Source organism: Limanda limanda, chromosome 20 (genome assembly GCF_963576545.1).
Source record: "Limanda limanda chromosome 20, fLimLim1.1, whole genome shotgun sequence".
Taxonomy (NCBI): Eukaryota; Metazoa; Chordata; class Actinopteri; order Pleuronectiformes; family Pleuronectidae; genus Limanda; species Limanda limanda.
In genome coordinates this window covers 12,972,879-12,994,241 of record NC_083655.1, presented here as the reverse complement: position 1 = coordinate 12,994,241, position 21,363 = coordinate 12,972,879, and the positions used below count along the sequence as shown (strand labels likewise).

Below are 21,363 nucleotides of genomic sequence, written 5' to 3'. Positions count from 1 at the left end.
AAATCAAACTACACTGTTCTTACATTTTCCTTTATTGAGATGTTTACCCAGGATTTGGTCGGATATCGTCTGGGTAGAGGGGAATGTGGAACTGCGAGGCAGGTGTGTTTTATGTGAATGCCTGGGTGTGTGTGTGTGTGTGCGAGCTGTGGTAGTCATAGGCGGGGGCACGCGGGTGGTGACGCAGCTTAAAATCGCCACTTTGACTTCTCTATGACCCAAATCGACTTTGTGCGTAATTTATGATCAACCGTCATTATTGCTATTGCATCTGGTGTATGGAAATGATCCAGGGTTGAGGGAGGGACGTGAGGTTGGGTGGTGGAGAACATGAACGCCACAAAGGCCGCTGTGGCCTGTTTTTGTTTTCTCTCATTGGACAGGATCCTCTTTCTTTGACCTTTTGCACGCCTTCCCTTCCCTTTCATATGCTAATGCCGGGCCAGGGCCGAGGAGGAAACACGCCGGAGCTGAGTGCAGGAGGACAAAGACTCCTCTCTCTTTCTCTGCCTCCTTTCCACGCCATATCTCCTTCTTTTCTTGCCTCTTCCCCTCTCAAGCAACTTGACAGACTTTGGCGTGAAAGGAAGTGAGTGCTCAGTGGATAGGAAAGGTGGGGATTGGCATTGTTGCCCGTGACCCGCGCCACCTGTGAGGATCAAGTGCGCTGCAGCGATCCCCGGCCATGTTTATGTGGACACATTTTTTGAGTGGCCCTTGTAGTGGGTATTGCGGATCGGTAATCGTTTGAGCCGCGCCGCCGGTAGTGCTGTAGCTCAGGCCAAGTCAGTTGAGGAGTGATTTGTTGCTTTTCCAGTGGCGCTAGTCGAGTTGTCATAGCCGGGTCTATATTTCTCTCCGGTCTGCCTACTCTATCTTCTAACAACCAGTAAAGCGCTGTCTCTGGTGGGGTAAAAGGATCCTAATATAGTTACTACAACTCTCCCCCAGCATTATGCTCCAGCGCTCCACCGTGGAGCATGACGTGGTTCTGAGGCTCTTCTGGCTCTGTTATGGAAAGGGGGCATGTTATCTGTAGGAAATGTAATTTTTGTCCTCATTGAAATCATTCATTATTGAGCTCGGTTATCTAAATGTTTTTGTTGCTGTTGGTCCAGCGCCAGTTAGGATTGCGTTACCCCCTCACTCTCTCTCTCTCTCTCTTTCTCTCTCTCTCTCTCATGTCTATGTCTGTCTCTTTCTCTCTCTCTATCCCTCTCATCTTGCCAGGCCTTCATCGGTCTCTTAAGGGAAAATAGAAAAGAGGGGGATTTTTCTCTTCCCTCTGTGCTCTGTCCCGTTCTCAGGCTCTCGTGCCTATTTTGCATCAGCCGTCTCATACAGGATATTAGCCGCAGAAGAAAAAAAAACAAAACACACGGGTCAGGGTATTTCATTTAGAATAATATGTTTATTCTTTTCAATTTCAAAGTGGGAATAGAGGGGAAGGGCGGGTGGGGAAAGAACAGTCGGGGCCGTGTGTTAGGGGACTCGGTCTGTTTAATCTGAGGTCCTGTTGGCTCTGGGGGGGGGGCTGAAATTCCCAGGTTCAGGTCAGATTAAAAAAAAAACCCGAGGCCCTCTCTCTCTATTTCACTCAGACTGTCTCACGGATTTGCTCGATGTGCGTCTGTGGATGTTGTTTTTTATTTTTCCTTTTGACATACATGGCAGACAGGGGAGTTAATAGTGAACAGCGATAGGGGAATTTGAATGCAACGCTCACCCTCCTCCTCCTCCTCCTCCTCCTCCTCCTCCTCCTCCTCCTCCTCCTCCTCCTCCTCCTCCTCTTCCTCCTCGCTGATATCTCTGCACCTTTGCTTCATTACTGTACATTCCCGCCCCTGCTCATTTCATCCCCGGCGAATCAGTTTCGACTCGACGCTGCGGCTACCTTTCAGACGGTGACATTTGTTTGTCCTCTGTACTCCTCAATTCACTCACTGTGAAGGACACCGGGCAGCTCCATGCAATTGCCTCAAAGTCCTCATCTTACATATTCAACAAAGAATTCAGCAGCCTTCTGTTTCAGAAAAAAGGTTTGTCCCTCTTGTACTTACCAAGTAGCAGGAAAAAAAAAAAAGCGGCCCTTACAAAAGGTTATATGCCACATTTTATCGATTGCTCTCAGAGGTATTTTCATAGCTGTAAAAGCTGGTGAGGCTAAAAACAAAAAGCAGCAAAAAAAACAAACAACTGCACAACTACCTGATGCAAACAGTTAAAAAAGACGAGCTCAGGCCAAAGGAGGGGGTGGGGGGGGGGAGTTAATGAATGACTAAGATTCTCCAGGTTTGAGAAAAGATACACCACAATAGCACAAGACGTCTCATGACAAATGATGCATTCTCTCCCTTGTTGGCCAAAGACAAAGGCGGAGATTGAAAAGGCTGAGAACCAAGTCATAGGACATATGCCCATAAAGAGAGCTTTAGGAAAAAAAATGGAGTCATAAGGGATTGATTCTGTGTATGTGCAGAAATTATCGAATAAAATGTCCCATCACCTTTACCTCTACTCCCCGGCTCCTTCACATTATTCTGTATGTGTGTCGACGTCTGCGAACGCCTCTGTATGCATGCATATCGCATGTGTGCGACATGATTGGCGTGTGGTATTCCTGAAGGCAATAGCATGTGGATATCAAGGCCATTGGCAGGGTTCGTTAGGGAATAAGTGGATAATTAATTATGCATGAGTTGTGGGCATAAACAAACAGTGTAATGAGAGATGAGACGAATTTACCAAAGAATTTAACTCCAGTTGCACGGAGACCTTCTCAATTGTTTTTTATTATTATTATTATTTTTATGAACTATATTCATTTGACCTAATGGACAGCATATTTCTCAAACAGAAATACAAATGTTACTATAGTTCCAGGTGACATACGTGTAGGGTATTACCAAACAAAATACTCCCTATTTTTCCAACGTAGTTCCCAGTCCGATCTAATATAGTCAAAAAGAAAAGTATGTGTTCCCTCAACTCCCCTGAGGAGACTCCAGCCAACACTATCCCTCTCAAACCCTGCCTCTTTTTTTTTTCTGGCCTGGCACCAGTCGTGGAATAATCTTTAATTATTTGCTTTTAAAAGAAGAAAAAAAAAAAAATAAGACTACTTTTTTTTCTTCTTCTCCCGTTACAGTGAAGAAGAAGAGCAGAGCAGGCGCAGGAATGTTCTTGTATATGAAATTGTAGGTATTAACAGGGCTGGTTTTGTCAGTGGTTTTTCGCTGATGTATCAGCTCCCTGCCCCTAGACTAAATAAAGAAGGGGAGTTTTCGCCGTGTTTCATCCCCGCTGAGATGAGCAGATATAGGGAGGCGATGGAGGGAATTGTTAAAAAAGCAAAGTATGGCGGAGGAACGGAGCTCTGCCTTAACGCAGTGCTTAAACAAGTGTCACGACGTGGTGATGGATGGTTCACAGGCCTTTGTGGCTTATTGGAGAGACACTCACCCTCATACCGGGTTATTATTAAAATAGAACACAGTGCGTTTGCTTGCCCTTTCCCGGCTATATATTACACATAATTAAAAGGAAATATACATATGTCTTTTTGAGAGTGACTTGGCTTCACGGTAAGCAGAATCAGTGTGTGCATGTGCATGTGTGTGTGTGAGAGATACTGCTGACTCTGGTCTTCAGCTGCCTTGTCACTGACCCCCCCCCACGGTCCCTCGGTTGCCACATTAAATGCATTGTAACACACACACACACACAGAAAGAAGCTTTAATTTAATTTTTTGGGATGAGTTTTCTATGCTACACATTCGATTTCAGTATGGTATGTGTTGTTTATTTAAAAATTAAAAAGCAGAGACTAAAGTAATGGTTCCATTTCATCCCGGTTCCCTCTCTTCAGGATTTCCGTGACATGTCTTTATTTTCCCCCTTTTTCGATAAAGGAATATTGTGGCGCTAATCTAAAACCACACTAATTACATCTGACAGTTGTTTGTTTGTAGTGAAATCCAATTAAAATGTACACTTTTCAACTCCATTGCTCATTTTTCTTCTCCCTCTCAACCCCCCACCCCCGCCCACCCGCCATTCTCTCTTTTTTTTTTCTTTTTTTTTGGTCTCCCCCGTCCCTCCCACGGTAAACCAGAAAAAGAGCCTATGATGGCATAAATAACAACTGTGCTTTCCTTGTGGTTTCTGTGAGAAGAGGGCAAACTCACAACAGCTGTCAGAAAAGGGGGTTTGTTTGAAAAGCAAATGGCTTTGGTCTAAAGTTCATTTGGAGACCTCTCTAATTAAATAGAGAGCCAAAAGCTTAAGTTAATTAGTAATTCCCTGGGTCCAGAAATTAGACCTGTCACGAGTGTTTCGAGCTCTCGGGAAAAAAAAACAACCCCAAAAGGTATGTGTGCATTTGTGTTTTCGTATGTTTTTCTTTTTTTCTCCACAAAACTCTCATGCACTCCCATTTCTGTAAACAAGTGTTTCTAGAAATATGTGTTTTTATCTTTTTCTTACGCAAGGCCCTGCACATTCCCCCCCGAAACGCTCGAGACATTAATGGCCTGTTTGTGGCGTGTCACAGAAGTGCTCGGGAGATGTTTAAGCGAGAGGCACATAGCTTGTGGCGTCAGTCAGGATACCTGCCCTATGATTATGTTTATGAAGATAATGACAGGGCTGGGGTCGCGCCGAGTACTGTCTTTAGAAAAACAGTTGGGGTTTGAACTTTAAACTTTATTGTTACCCCTGGAAAAGAACGGGAAGGTTTCACTCGCCGTGTCCGAGAATTGCTTCACGGGTAACAAGGTGTCTCTCTCTTTCCTGACTTAACTTACTGTAAAAGCAGATGTTCCCTTCTCTTCTCTTCTCTTCTCATCTCTTCTCTTCTCTTCTCTTCTCTTCTCTTCTCTTCTCTTCTCTTCTCTTCTCTTCTCTTCTCTTCTCTTCTCTTCTCTTCTCTTCTCTTCTCTTCTCTTCTCTTCTCTTCTCTTCTCTTCTCTTCTCGTCTAAGAACAGGTTACGCAAAGCTGACATTGACACAATTGAGAGACACAACGTCCCTACTTGTTCAGACCACGTTACAGCAATAATAAGCATTTGAAGACGCTGCTGTGAAACCAGGCATCGACTCTCCACTTTGAAAAGCACGATCCACTAGCTGCACCACGGGCCTGTTTTGCGGTCAACTGATACTGATAGGCGTCTTTCACCAAATAGGGCAGCATTTGTGACATTTTTCCCCCCTCTCCTAAAAAGGAATGAACTTTTGGCAGCACGGAGCGGGAGTTGCTACATTAGTTTGCAATGCCTCATATTAGGTTCCCCGAATATCAGCGGGACTTAACTGCTCTTGCAAAACTGATTTCAAGCGCTGGAAAAGTGCTTCATTTTAATAATTTCAGGCCGCTGAGCCCGTGACCAGGAAAGTATTTTGGGGCTGTATCGTTGCTGTTTTGTTTTTTTGGAGTCTTAAAATAAGTCCCACGTACAAGTTGTTTCACAAGCAGCAGTGTTATCTTAACATAAAATAAGCAAAGGATCCGAGGCTGGATGTGGTTGATACAGCATAACCAGCCGTTTATATTTGCCAGGTGGATGTGAAACGTCTGCGTCAGAGACTGCTCCCTGTGTCTGTCTGTTGAGTGTGTGCTATCCTTGACTGACGTGGACAGTGTTTGCTTAACCTCTTCTGCGCTGCACTACCACGGCCTTGTCAATTTAAGTGTGTGTGTGTGTGTGAGAGAGAGAGGGGGAGAGAGAGGGTGAAGGAGAGAGTCCAGCAATGGTAGCTTTCATTTTTCACTTCCCGCAGCAGATTTTTTTGCCAAACAAACCTGCTAAGAGGCAGAGTGAGAGATATCGAGGGGTCTGAATCAACACAGGCCAGAGATATTTGTAATGTCATTTTCCTGGACTGGTCTGTGATGGCGGGCATCTGCAAGCTCCATAGAGAAAACATGAATTTTAGAGTTTTGAAATCAGCAAAGAATCCTAGCCCTAACCGAGCCACTGTCTACGACATGCAGGAGCTTTCGCTTATTTACTCTTGAATCACGAGTCCCCAGACCCACCAAATTTCATATTTGTACCTTTTGTACAGTGTGGTATAAAAGGCACGACATTCCCGTTTTAACAGGCTGTGTGAAAGGGGCTTATAGTATTGCGGATATGAGGTTGTGTGTGTGTGTGTGTGCACAGTCCCATGCTTTTTGCCCCATCCAACAGATAAGGTTGTGATTTATGTAACAGCTAAGCCCTTTCATATTGTGTATGTTGTACCTTACAAGAGCATGATGCGCAGGCTAGATTAATATTTATTTAGCGCAGGCAAATCAAGGATTAAGCAGTCATCATTTTAGCACTAATCCACGTCTCTGGTGAGATGCAGAGACAAAGAGAGGCAGATTACTAAACACATAACACCGCAAAACCACAATTAGTTGGTGACTCGCTCGCCCCAACTGGGCAGGAAGAAGGGACCAGCAGGAGATGTGCACAAACACGCAAAGTTGAATTTGACTTAACTTGCTCTCACAACCTATTGTCCTCGCTGTGTGTCGGCCTCTCTCCGACTTCTCACCGCCCGTTCTCACCCTCCCTCCTTCAAAAGATTCCCTCTTTGAAATTAGCGGTGGTTTGTCTGATTCACTCATCTGACGTAAATGTGTCTCATGATCTTTCCACTGTCCGAACACACATGCGCACACACGCACACACACACACACGCACACTCACACACACACACTCACAGACACACACAGGCTGACTGACACACATGCATGAGCAATGAATACTTCTTTCTTAGCTCCAACCACGTGGGAGAGGGACAGTTTGCTTATACTGTATGAGTCTATGTCTGTGAGTGTGTGTGTGTGTGTGTGTGTGTGTGTGTGTGTGTGTGTGTGTGTGTGTGTGTGTGTGTGTGTGTTATGAGAGTTACTTGGGAGTCTGTAAATAAAATTACATTCTTTGCTAATTGAGTTAAACTGCTTTGCTGGAGATGTGGCAAAAAAAAAGATGAAAGCTCCCAGTGTATGTTTTGTGTTTGTGTGCCGCAAGTGTGTGTGTGTGTGTGTGTGTGTGTGTGCCGCAAGTGTGTGTGTGTGTGTGAAGTTGAGTGCGTAGGGTGGTAATCCAGTTAGCTCTTAGCGCTCTAAAGTGGTAACCGAGGATACCGTGTGTGCATCGCCGTAGTAAGGTATAACTTTAAGCATAGGCAGAACCAAATTTGGAAAAACAATGAACAAAGAGATGAAGCTGAATTTAAAAAAAAAGTGTGTGAGCATTTGTGTGTGTGTGTGTGTGTGTGTGTGTGTGAGTGTGTGTGAGACTTTCTTCGTCGGAGTGTGTGTGGTGTGTAGGAGGGCACCCCTCACATGGGGAGCAACAACAAGGAAACAGCAAAGGGGCCAAATAGAGCACTGGAGGAACTGTTGCAGTGTAGCAAGAGAGGGGGGGGGGGGGGGGGGGTATATGAGAAAAGGGTGGTGGTGGTGGGGAAGGGGGGGGGGTCCAAACCAGATGTGAGGGCGATTGAGAGAGAATAAAAAAGAGAGATAAATAAAAAAAATAAAAAAGAATGAACAGACGTGTCATGCTGCGATAGAGAAAGACAGGCAGAAGCTCAGAGAGAGAGAGAGAGAGAATGCCATCCTCAGTTCCCCTTTGCCCTCCTTCCTCTCTCTCTCACCCGGCCACTGAATGCTAATAGCTTTTCTGCTTCACCCCCCCTCCACACACACACACACACACACACACACACACACACACACACACACACACACACACAATCCCTCCCCATGGACACTGCGGCATTGTTTGTGGCAGTGCTTCTATTCTTTCAAACTTAATTACCTTCTTGCCTTTTGTGGCGTCAGGGGCTGGAAGTTTTGCTCCGTGGCGCTTGGAGGTCGTCACACATTCTTTCGGCGGTGCATTCCCTTAATCTCGAGGGGTGGAGGTGGAGGTGGAGGGCGAGGGGGGTGGGGGTGGGGTGGGGTGGGGGGGTAAAGAGACAGGGGAGAAGAGTCTGGAGACTAGAGCTTTTTACCAGGGCGTGCTTGGAAGGTGGTTATAGTACACCGCCGCCACCGCCGCCCGCCCCCCCCTCCTGTGCACGTGTGCCCGGTCATAATAGTCGGGGCATAGGCTGCCCTTTGTTTGTGCGGTTCATTTCCAATCAACCCTAATTAACTAGAGAGTGTTTCCAGATTGCCGGCAAAAGAAAAATCCCCCTTTTTTTTTTTCACTCCCATTGGTCTTTGCTGTTTGGAGTTCGAGGAAGCGGAGGAAGGAAGGAAAAAAAAAGAAAACTGCAGGCATTAGCTATGTAGATTGGCTTTGCCTTTGATGCTGGAAAAAATCTTTAGCAAGGGCAGTAAGTGGTGACTGCGACCCGGCAGTGTCTGACTGTTTATTTTCATGTTTCAGTTTGAGTTTAGTTTGAAATATTGCCTCTTTGGAGGCGTGAGACTTGTGCATATATTTAGACTGGACTGTGTAAGCACAAAGTCCATTTGTAAAAAATCCGTTAGATCCAGTCAAAGTTGTCTTTAATCCATGAAACTTTGTCTCCATGAAGCCGTACACGCAGCGGATAAACACTGGCATTGACTTTGGACCCACATCCAAAGAATCATAATGAAAAGCTGCTTAATGGAAATAGATGTAACTTGCTCTGTATATGCTTAATAGGATATTTTTTAGTGGACTGGAGCTCATGAGAGATTTTTTCCTCCCATCAGCCTGGTTGAAGTTAAGGCTACGGTGAAATCTGATCCTAAATCAGATTTCAGGACTCATCAGTGGAGTGATACGACACCGACGGAGAGGGGGAGAAGACAAACATGACCTGTGTGTCCACAACTCACTCATTTGGTCAACAAGTTTGTTTGTGTTTACTTGACTATCTTTGCTTCCCATTACGCCCTCATCTCCCATATTGCTGCTTATATATTCTATGTTACCGAGATATATATATAATTTTTTCTAACAATGGACTATCAGCTATGGACCTCGGGGCGGTTGGGTGTAATATTACCTGAGCAACCAATGAGACCAATTAACTTGTCATCAACCTGAGGGATAGAACCTGCATACCTGCTCCAGGAGAAGAGAAAAAGGCCACTTCCATCCTCTACATTTCTGCTCATTATCCTCCTCCTCTAAATCCCTCCATTCTTCGGCCTCCTTCCCTGCAAACCAAGATCATTGCTCATGTCGGCGTAATTTTGATTTTGATTCGCTAAAAGGCATTTTTCTGCCGAGACGGTAATTTGTCGAACAAGATTCCTGTGCTAAATGGAGTGGCGCTTGCTTTAGGTGTCTGGGCTGCACCTTGCCATAATGATAAGGTGTCTCTTTGGTAATGAAGGCCTGTGCTCGCCAGGGAGAGGACAGGCGGACAGGAAAGGGTGTGGGGACATGTGGACAGTCTCCTTCATATAAAGTCTAATATTACACCTCCAGGCGAGACAAAACAAGGGCTGCATGAAAACTTACTGAGAGGTTCAGAAGACACAGAAACAGTCGGTCATGCACATATCCTCTCTTTCCTTCTCCTTTTTGCTGTTTTCCTCCCCTGTCCTCCTCTCTTTTAAGACTTTAAACCATTAGGCCCTCTTCTGTAATTCTGTGCATGTGCCTGTGCACGCACGCATCAGCGCTCTTTGCTCCTCTATCGCCCGCTCGCATTGTGAAGAGGGAGATGGTTCCCTCCTCCCTTCGTCCACTTTGTTTTTCTCATCCCTCCGTTTCTGCATGGCAACAAATAAACAGGTCTAATTAGACCGGAGTAGGCCTATTCATGGCACTGACAGTGGGAGATGGATGCAGGGGCTTTCACAGCGTCCTTCGCCTTTGTCTTTGGCTAACGCTCGGTGACATTTTGATAGAAGATTTGGTGTTAGACTGAGGGGCCACATGCGGAGAGAGGGATGACCTTCCAGGATACCTCGAGGGGTGGACATATAGCCCTGTCTTCTGACTTTGTTGTTTGACTTTGCCGGGCTTTACGGGTCACCTTTAAGATTCAGCCTGGATTTAATTTCCCCGCTTATTACATATACGCTCACATGTGTGTGTGTGAGGGAACATTTCAAAAACTCGAGAGGACCACGTCCCGAAGCACAGATCTGCCTAATTCCAGTGTTTACAGATGTTATAAATATTCACAGCGGCATTAACGGCGCTGTCTGCCCTTGCGTTAAAATGTCGGACAGTTAGCGACGGCGAATTGGAACTCAGCAGATTCCCCGTGTAAACAAAGACGACAGTGTGGCGACGTTGCAATTACAGGTTTGGCATTTAACAGGCTGCGACTCTGGGTAATGTGCGATAGTCTTGACAGGAGGACAAAAGCAGGACGAGGACTAACTCACATTCGTGGGAGCTCAGCACCAGCGGCCTGCACTGTGGACACTTTTTTTATGCCTCACGAGCACATTTATTCGGAGTGATCCGGCTTCAAACGTTGACATGGAGCGCCTGACAAATGTAGTTTTTTACCTGTGTGCTGGTTTTCCCGCAACACATTAGTCCAAGTTCTGACTTTTTGTAGGATGCAACAACTTCTACCTGCTTGCTTTACGAGTCAGACAGAGACAGAGAGAGAGAGGGGGAGAGAGAGAGAGCGGAAAAGTGGGAAGACGAGAAAAAAAAAAAGAAGGAAAAAAGCGGAGAAATCCCCTGCTTTTGACTGCCTCTCTGTCTCTGGGGGAGCTATGGAAAAGCAGATGGAGGGATACGGAGAGAGAGAGAGAGAGTTGAGGGAAGAGAAGAGGAGGAGGGGGGGGAGAAAAACAATAGGCCAAGGAGTCTCTCAGCCCCTCTCTCCCATCAGAACTTGCAGTGTCCAAAGCAGGCATTCCTGGGCTATTATTTGCCTCTCACTGAATCTGATCTGCCACTTTAATTACCTTAGTGTGTGTTTGTGTGTGTGTGTGTGTGTGTGTCTGTCTGTCTGTGTGTGAGAGAGAGAGTGAGAGAGAGAGAGCCTGTGTGCATGTGCATGCGTGTGAAAGCAAAGGGGACATGCTTAATTAAAAAACAGAGGTGGGAGCGGCTCTGGCCATTTCTTTTGTTCTTCTGTTATAAGAAGGGGAACTGTTTCTGCGGTGTGGAGAAACCGGGGCTTTATTCTCAGTTTCTCACTCTCCCTTTATGTATCCGTCCATCTATCGCTCTCTCTCTCCGGTGGAAGTATAGCCTGGTTGGTTAGCAGAGCAAAGGAAACCAGTGGGGGGACACAGAGAGCGAGAGGGGTTTCTTAGCGAGCGGTAACATGATCTGCCTTAAAAGAAGCAGTAGTGGGCACCGCTGCTGTGAAAGGTGTGAAGCCCGGGGAACGGAGCAAAATGAAAAGAAGCATGCCGTATAATCTTTCCACCCGTTTACTCTCGAGACGAAAATGTCACGTAATCAGCTTTCACAGAGCTCATTACAAGTTTATTATTTAGATCTGCGCAAATCTAACAATCTCTCTCCCTCTGAGCTCAGGAAGGTAGACGAGGGGAAAAAAATCCACTTGATTGCAAGAGCAGACATCGTATTGTAATACTCCTCCGTACGGCCATGCTAAATTGACACATGCCGAATGGATCAGGATTGCAAATGCGAAGAAGTTTGGAAAACGTTAAGCACAAGTCACAAGTCGTTACCTACTTTGTTTGCCAGAGTTCTGTCGGTGTAGCAGCAGAATCACTGGGTTGAATAAGAACCAGAGGTAACAAATTAATGGACGCGTTATTGCGTTATCGTTGGCAGGCGGTGTGCGTGTAAACAGCTGCTAACCTGTTAGCATTAGGGGTGATATATCAGTGCCAAGTGCTTAACACGTTGGCTTATCCATAAGACATAATTCCATACTTAAAGTGTTCGGAGATGCATAATTCATAAAGTGCGGTGTTTTATGTCCGAGCTACAATTCAAAGGGGTTGCTCCCCAAATGAAATAAGCAGTCGAGTGACACCACTGACAAGTAGTAAATCCTGTCGTATGCATCGCATTAGCTCTAAAAACCCGCTGCTTCCGAACGGTTTTACACTCAATCACGTTTAACGCAAGCCACGGTGAGAGGGACGCCGGTGGTAAAATAAAAACTAAATGTATATGTTCGTCGGCAGGGGCAGGCCCGCCGTGTTGTTTTGGTGCAGAGCGTAATGAATGAATTATGGTCGAAAAAAAGAAACTGAGAGAGTGGTAATTTGAGTGGAGCCCTTTATTTTATCTTCTTTTTTTCTCCCCCCCCTGCACAGCCAAATTAATCTTGTTTTATTCTGCTGCCATATAACAGCAGCGCAGCTAAAGATGAAGATATACGTTTATGGAGAATCTGTGTCTGTTTATGCCGTGCGCTCTTATGGCGTGACGCACATTTGGCCTGCTTCCGCTCCTCGCCTGCTCAGAATGCAGAGCTAATTGCCATTAATGTCTTTGCAAGTGTGACTTAACATGCAGACAGGTGTGCAGCGTGGGCCCCTATAGGTGTCTGCGTGTTTTAAGTGTAGGCCCTATAGGTGTCTTCTTGCTGTAACAGTCAGGTGGTGTTTACTGCATTTGCAGACAGGTATATTAGTATATTAAACACAAAAATGTAACGATTTTCAAGATTTCAAGTTTTGCAACCATTTTACACTCCAAGTAGTAAACACCATTGATTTAAATATTTTTGAAACGTTGAACATTTTACTAATGTTTAAACTAGATCAATGTTTTACCCTTAACTTTCCAAAGTTATGCTCGGAGGACTATTTTGTATTGATACACACAGGCTGCACAGATAAGCAGAAAACTTCATTTTCTGCTCCTTCTGAATTTTTCTTTAATCTCGCAAATAGAGACACAGCAACGGAGAGTGAGACACGGAAAGGAGGGTGGGGGTGGGGAAGCATAATTTCTCTCTTTTAATCTATCACTAGTCCCCATGGAATCATCTCCGGGATATGTCAGATTAGACCTGATTATAGCGCGTGCACACACACACGTGCACCCACAAACATACTCACACACATTTGATTTCCTACCTCACGCTTTTTATTGTCCCTCCCACTGGCTTTGTTTAGCCCTGGATTGATGCGGATTAATCCTCTAATTGCTTTGTAGCTTTGTTGTGATGGCGAGGGAGTGTAGGAAAAGAGAGAGAGAATTAAGCAGCAGGTGGATTGGGTTAAAGGTTAACATGGCTCTTTAAAGCTTTCTTTTAATGCCAGCTCATTTACACGCAAGCATCTGAAAGGCGCTGGTACTGTATCAAGTGGAGAGACCCTGCCGTGCACAACTCGGTTTCATTTGTGGCGTTTCGCTGAGTAAGAAGGCGTTATCCTCCCAGTAGTAATGAAGATTCCATTCTCAATCTTTTAGTCTCTTTATCTCTATATCCCGATGTGGTTGTGTCGCTGATGTTTCGACTTGCTCTCATGATGAGAAATTAAGCCAGAGATTACAAAATGACATGATTTCGGGGTGCCCTGTGTTTGTGGGTTTAGGAGACTCCTGCTCTACGTTCTACACTCAAGTGTGTGTTTGTGTGCGTCTTTCCATTTGTGCCTTGTTGTGAAAAGCCAAGAGATTGGAGTAGTGAGGGGTTGAGAGATGGGCAGCCGCCCAGGATTGATAACATCTCACTGGTATTCCAAACATCATTCCTCATGGAAGCTTGTTCTCTCTCTCTCTCTCTCTCTCTCTCTCTCTCTCTCTCTCTCTCTCTCTCTCGCTCTCTCTCTCTCTCGCTCTCTCTCTCTCTTTCCTGTTATGCTCCTGCTTGAAGAAAAACATATGGATGAAATATTCTTTAATTTCCCGATGTATTCCTGTGTGAGATCCTCCCCTCCGATATTTCCCCAGCGGGCAGCATTCTGCATTTCCACATGTTCAAGCGCAGTCGTGCACTTAGCAGAATGACAATATTCAGTCTCTTACTTCCCTTCGTCCGCACAGTAACAGTCATACCTTCGGGGCATTAATAGGTTAATAGGTGCTGCCTAATTAGCAACTCCTGACTGGCAAGAACATGCCAAGACCGATTTAGCCAGTGATTGAGGACTCCTCAAACTCCACTCTCCTCTTAAAGGCAGACACTAACCTTTCTGCCTATGTGTTTTTTTGATGGACTAATCTGAGTTATTCTTTTCAAAACTGCCCCTTTGAGGGGGCCTGAAATCATAATCTTATATCACAGCGTACCTGGGACACAAAAGATGCAAATCTCCTTTCAGAATAGCTTTCAGTGGTATGATGATCAAAGAGTCTATGACAGACAATTGGGTTGTTCCTATAAACGTACCTCTTGCCAGCTGATTTATACCTTATTTCCCCTTATTCCAAGCCGTGGTCCCTAAGGTTGATAGAATACAAAACCTGGGATTTTTTTTGGATTTGGTTGTTACAAACTATCCCAGTCTGTCACGTGTAAGACGTATATACAAGTGGGAACAGTTTGATTCTCCACTTTTTTTTTAAAGTTCTCCTGGTGCTAGCTTATTGCATTTTGCAGTGGTAAGCAATGTAGAGGTAGACATCTGTCGTGTTTTGTTCCATCTAACCTCCAACTGAGGAGATTTTGGTGTGTACGATCCAGAGTGGATTGGATTAGTATTGAAGGAGGAAGTGTCTTCCAAAACATTTGCCACGATCATTCCCGACAGCATTCAAGACACTGCCAAATTACTGGAGTTGATTTGTGAGGATATTGTGCAGGGGGAACAAAATCATGTGGCCCTGATAAACATTCTCTCAGTGGGATAATAACTCATACTTGAGGAAAACACAAACATATGCTCTTAGGACTGGTTAAAATAACTGATCACTGCTTCCAGTGTTAAAATCAGCACCCTCTACTTTAAGAATCAATCATATCTGAATGAGACAATGAATGTAATTGAAACTGAGATTGAATGATGGGTGAGTGTGAGTTGGAATGAATTACAATAAAGTAATTGGTGTTTTAAATGTAACATACGATATATGATGTAAAACAACATTTACTAAATTTGTCGTCCTTTCTTCTTCTTTTCTTCCCGACTCAGGTCCCTGTTAGGCTGGATGAGATGAGATCCCTATGTAGTGGTCGTCATGGCAACTTGTGACTCTCCCCCTATGGTGTCGTCACGGCAGCAGGAACATGGTGGCCAGAGGTTGGACGCTGCTGCCGAGGACAACTCCCTCATGGCCATGGAGACCAGTGTCGCCAACAGCAACAACGCCAACAACAACAACCAATCATCTCCTGCCGCCGTTAGAGAGCCGGAGAATGGCCTTGGACAGCCTGTTGTGACCCCGCTGTCCACTGCTACCCCCACCACTGTCAGTGCAACCACCGACCCTCTAACTGAACAGAGTTGGAGAGAAAGCTTTACTACCAGTAACAAAGGGAGTGTTGCTGGGACTTTACCAGGAGTAGGAGGAGGAGCAGTTTTGGGTTCGGACTGTTCTGCCCCAGCCACATCTCCCGTGGCGCCGGCAAAGGAGATCCCCTGCAACGAATGTTCTAATTCCTTCTCCAGTTTACAAAAATACATGGAGCACCACTGCCCCAATGCCCGTCTGCCTACCCTTGGAGGTCAGGAGGAGGGTGAGGAAGTTGAAGGGATGGTAGGGGATGAGAGTGAAGATGAAGGAGAGCGTGAGGTGGGTGGTGCAGAAATGGGGGAAATGAACAGTGAGGTGGAAATGGAAGAGGATAGCGATGTGGAGAATCTGTGTGGTGATATCATCTACCAGCCCGATGGCTCTGCCTTCATCCTGGAGGACTCCAAAGAGCAGTGTGGCAACCAGGGGGGACTCTCTGGGTCTCTCCAATTCAGGGGCCTGCTGTCCCCCCAAACCTTCCCCAGTGTCCAGGCCTGCAGTGGCCAGAGTGGCCTGAGCCCAGGGGGGGAGCGGTTGGAGCAGCCCGCTGCACCCATGTCCTTCTACCCCCAGATCATAAACACCTTCCACATCGCCTCATCCCTGGGGCCTAAATCCCTAGTGGCTGACCACCCCTCCTTCCCAAATACCTCAGCTGGAGGGCTGGTGGGCGCTGGTCCCATGTTGCACAGTTTCCGTGTCTATGACCTCCGCCACAAGAATGACAAAGACTATCTTACAGCGGATGGTGCAGCCAAAAACTCCTGTGTGTCCAAAGATGTCCCTAACAATGTGGACTTGTCCAAGTTCGAGGGCTGCGTTGCTGATGGGCGGCGGAAGCCTGTGCTGATGTGTTTCCTGTGCAAGCTGTCTTTTGGCTACAGCCGTTCCTTCGTGACACACGCTGTCCATGACCACCGTATGACCCTGAATGATCAGGAGCAGAAACTGCTGAGCAACAAGCATGTCTCTGCCATCATCCAGGGCATCGGCAAGGACAAAGAACCTCTTATAAGCTTTCTGGAACCAAAAAAATCCCCCAACTCTGTGCTACCCCACTTTCCTACACCTGCCAACTTCCTAGGGCCAGACACGGGGCTCCGTGGATTGTGGAATGCTTTCCACAGTAGTGGGGAGAATGCAGATTCCCTTCAGGCAGGATTTGCCTTCCTGAAGGGCAGTGCCAGCAGCTCCTCCAATGACCAAATCCCCCGAACCCAAACCATGCCAAAGGCTGAGACCAACCCAAACCTCGGGGGAGGGGCTGGTGCCCACAGAACCTCCAGCGGGAGTTCTGCTGCTGCTGCCACTGCTGGTAACCTGGAAGGTCGGAACTCTGATAGTGACTGCAAAGGCCACGTTAGGGACACATGCACTTTGCAACCCAATGGGCCGGACCTGAGCCAGTACTCGCTTATCAAGCGGGAGCCCGGTGTAGTGGGAGGAGAAAGTTCAGAGCAGGATGACGATGCTTACTCCAATGGTGGTGGAGTAGAAATGGAGGCAGATGAGGAGGAGGAGCGGGCCATGAACATGGCCATGACAGGCCAGCGGGCCGACAGCACCAGTAGCAAAGATTTCCCTCTCTTAAACCAAAGTATTTCCCCCCTTTCCAACAGTGTGCTAAAGTATAATAGTGACAGCAAAGGCCCTGCCTCAGCCTCCTCTTCCTCCCTGCCTATGTGTGAGAAGCTAGAGATGGAGAAGAGCCGCCTATCCACTGCCCTGGCAGCTGCCAGAGAGCGGGAGAGCAGCAACGATTCAACCAGTGAAACCCTGGCAGGACGTGATGGGTCATCGCCGTCCTCCCACCCCCTTGACATGATGATGTTGCGCAGAGATGATGAGAGTCCAGGGCCTCTGTATCAACACACAGGAAATCCAAGTACGCCTGGAACTCCTGGGACGCCCGGTACCCCTGGTCCAGGTGAAGGATCACCTGGTAGTGGGGTGGAGTGCCCAAAGTGTGACACAGTCTTGGGATCCTCACGGTCACTGGGAGGGCATATGACGATGATGCATTCACGCAACTCCTGCAAGACGCTGAAGTGTCCCAAGTGTAACTGGCACTACAAGTACCAGCAGACGCTGGACGCTCACATGAAGGAGAAACATCCAGAGTCCGGTGGATCATGTGCGTACTGCCGCACAGGACAGCCTCATCCTCGTTTAGCCCGGGGCGAAAGCTATACCTGTGGATACAAGCCTTTCCGCTGCGAGGTCTGTCCATCAATTTTTTTTATCTTTATGGATTTTTCTTTTCCCTTTACATTTTATGTTCCTTTTAGGTTTGATTTTATAAGCCTCCTTGTGTTTGATCTTACCTAAGGTTTTGTTCTACATGTTAATAGAAAATATTTATTGGAATCTTAGAAATACAATGCCATTTGTTTTTGAAGCCAATTACAGTCACAGGCATCTGGGCAGTAATGGTAATCACTACAACAGGACATCTTTGCTTGATTGGAAATTCAATGTTAAGACAGGAAAGGAGAAATTCAATATGTTTGTCTTCCTCTTTGTGTCAACAGATTTCAGGTCAAAAATCTGAATTGTGATTCTTAGTCATCTATGATATTTGTTCAAAATGCATATCACATTTATCATGCATCACTGTATTAATTCTTACCCTCTAGGTATGCAACTACTCAACCACCACCAAAGGCAACCTTAGCATCCACATGCAGTCGGACAAGCATCTGAACAATGTCCAAACGCTCCAGAATGGTGGCACCGAGACGCCGTACACCCACAGCCATGCCAACCCTGTGCCCAGTGCCAGCCTTGGTGGAGGCTGCGGTGTGCCCTCGCCATCCAAACCCAAGCAGAAGCCCACTTGGCGCTGCGAGGTAATGAAACTAACAGAGAATGTGGCAGCAACATACCAATTTGCTTGTTGCACTGTCGACACAATGAGCCAGTTATACCACTCTGCGTCACTGGCTCTATTATTTTTCTTGGCCACATCATCTGACCCCTGGTCATTATGAAACGGATTTTCTCACACATTCTAGCATTAAGCGCAAGTATTGCAGAAACCCGAAGAAATTTCACGATTATGGATGCATTACTAAAACGCCTACATCAGTGCAATTTTGTGGATAAGGTATTAAGATGTTTTTATCGTAGTCTCTGCCGTTATTTGTAGTTTTATATAAAATTAAATGATGGATTAACTATAGTTTTAATAAATAATGGTAGTTATTCATTGTATTTGAAATTCAAGTTAAATATAATGCTGTGATGTTGATAATAAACTAGTTCAAATGCATTTTAACATTTAATTCACTCCACCTTGTTCCGATAGGTGTGCGACTATGAGACCAACGTGGCGAGGAACCTGCGGATCCATATGACCAGTGAGAAGCACATGCACAACATGATGCTGCTGCAGCAGAACATGAAGCAGATCCAGCACAGCCTCCATCTGGGCCTGGCCCCGGCCGAGGCAGAGCTCTACCAGTACTACCTGGCTCAGAACATGGGCCTGGCAGGAGTGAAGCTGGAGAGCCCGGCCGGCAGCAGTGGCCCAGAAGCCCAGATGATGATGAACCCATTCCAGCTCGACCCGGCCACCGCCGCTGCTCTGGGATCGGGTCTCGGTAAGTGACACTGTGAAACACAAGGATGCATATGTCTGACAAGTTTTACATTCCGAAGGTGTGACAAAGAACTAAATAGGGTCCTTTTTAATTTTTTTTGCCCTCAAGCTTTTTTCTTTTTTTCTTTTCTTGTGCTCATCTTTCACTTAGTCACTTTTATCTCCTTCATCTCATGTATCTGGGTATTGTTTTTTTTATCTTTGTGCCTTTTCCTCATCGCCCTCCATTTTTCTCCCTGCCCTCTCACCTTCTCCTTCTCTGCGCCCATCCTTTTTGCCTCGCCTCCCCCCCCGCTGCACCCTCGCTGTCTCTTTCTCTTTCCCTCTTATCTCCTCTCTCATATTGTCCCTCTGTCATTGTCTCCTTTCTTTGACCCCTCTCACTGATTAAAAAATGATTATGAGACGCCACATGAGAATTATTCTTAATCTTTCAATTGTAATTTTCTTAAGTCAGCTTAATCCCCCCCCCCTCCCCCTCCATACACACCCCACCCTACCTTCACTCACCCTGGAGAGAGTGCACACGCACAAGTACACACATATACGCACACACACTCTCTCACACAGCAGGAAGCGGATTCCCGTAGGAGTGAGGGAGATTTAACAATGACCCTGCAGTGTTACACACCCACTCCCTCCTCTAGTGTGGAGGTCACAGCCCAGCCAGCAGATGTACTCGCAGTGAATTACACTCATAACACACAGCTCCCCATAGTGAGTGCAGCTGTACATAGGTTTAGATGGTGTGGTGAGCAGAATATTTAGACAGTGTATTCAAATACTCACACACACGCACACACACAAAATGCATGCATGGGTTATGTTTACATGCATATATGCAAAGACACTATTTCAGATGTGCACCAAATTTGTTGGACACGATTTGCATCCATGTTCTGGACCCAGAATACAAACATAGAAATTGTTCTTACTCGCTGCGTTCAGAATATAAAATTTAAAAAATGAATACGTAGCTATTAAATCCTCTGTTCTCCAAACACTGAAATATCATCCAGAAAAAAAGACATGACGAGCTCCTGGTAACTTACACACAGAGACAATGAAGGGATCAAACGGAAGAGTTAATTACATTTGTATGAATAGCAGATCTGCTTTTTTTTTCATTATCCGGTGGGTGGGCGGGGAGGAGAAAAGAGAGAAAACGTGTGTAATGCATTGATCAGCTTTCTCAAATCTGCGCGTCAATGGGAGAAAAGCCTGCAGCCCTGAAACCGACGTCCCACCATCGCTGAGAGCAGTAATTAAAGCTACCTGATGAGCGAGTTAGCAAGTTGAAAAGGATGATTGTAATTGATCCCGATTCAATCCTATTAGGGTTTTTTATAGACAAGACTTTGTAAGGAGCGCTAGTCTCCTCTGTGCGGCTTTATTTTATCAAATCCTTTTGTGTGAGGGAGGCCTGCATAGAAGACTCACTTTTCTCTCCACACTTAATTTCATTAAATAAAAAGAGCCTTTTCTCTTTCTCTCCGTCCTTTATCCCTCCACATGCATGTGAGGCTCTCGTTTTCACCAGAGCTTTGTCTTTCTGTCATAGCTCTTTGTTTTTGTGTACCACTCGTCCTGCTGTGCATACCGTCTGCTTTTCTCTCTGACATGTTATCCCTCTGTGCTTCCATGTGTGTAACTCTTCTTCAGGCTCCACCATTTAAACTCCTCTCTGTCTCCCTTTCTCCTTTCACTGTCTAACATGATTTTTTATTTTCTTTCCCTCATTTTCTCCGCAGTGAATAGCGACCTGTCAGCTGAGCTGCGTATTGCCAGTGGTCAACTGATGGCGGATGACCTGTCCCTGGTGTCCTCGGGCGGATTGGGGGGCATGTCCTCGTCAGACCCCTCCCTCTCCTCACTGTCGCCGCCCATCAACGACCCCTCGCTGCGCCTCTACCAGTGCGCCGTGTGCAACTGCTACTCCACGGACAGCCTGGAGGGCCTCAACGCCCACGTCAGCGCCGAGCGCTCCCTGCCCGAGGAGGAGTGGCGCTGCGTGGTGGGCGACGTCTACCAGTGCAAGCTCTGCAGCTACAACACGCAGCTCAAGGCCAACTTTCAGCTGCACTGCAAGACAGACAAGCACATGCAGAAGCACCAGCTGGTGGCCCACATCAAGGAGGGAGGCAAAGCCAACCAGTGGAGATTAAAGTGTGTGGCCATTGGCAACCCGGTGCACCTCAAGTGCAACGCCTGTGACTACTACAGCAACAGCGTGGATAAACTGAGGCTACATGCCACCAACCAGAGGCACGAGGCAGCCATCCGTCTCTACAAGGTAAAGAAAAACACATTCACCGTTCGTGAGTGTCCTGCACAAACAGAACTCCTCTCGATTGTTGTAAAAAAAAATCGGTGATATACAAAACTACATGGGAGGAAGAAAATCTCAAGATATTCTGAGGTTAAATAGTTTTTGCAGGACACTGACA

General features: G+C 46.3%; 1 protein-coding gene across 2 annotated transcripts in view; it reads left to right on the top strand.

The window, feature by feature from the left end:
* Positions 1-21,363, top strand: part of zfhx4 (zinc finger homeobox 4) — an 83,228-nt gene that overhangs the window by 6,692 nt on the left and 55,173 nt on the right. The window contains exons 1-5 of one of the 2 annotated variants that reach the window (XM_061094249.1): positions 4,337-4,369; positions 14,994-17,535; positions 17,952-18,164; positions 18,623-18,917; positions 20,668-21,209. In XM_061094249.1, coding sequence (XP_060950232.1) covers positions 15,040-17,535; positions 17,952-18,164; positions 18,623-18,917; positions 20,668-21,209 — 3,546 coding nt within the window. In that variant the 5' untranslated portion in view covers positions 4,337-4,369; positions 14,994-15,039. Of the gene's footprint in view, positions 1-4,336; positions 4,370-14,993; positions 17,536-17,951; positions 18,165-18,622; positions 18,918-20,667; positions 21,210-21,363 lie in introns of those variants that run through there. The other variant, XM_061094248.1, reaches the window with a different exon arrangement.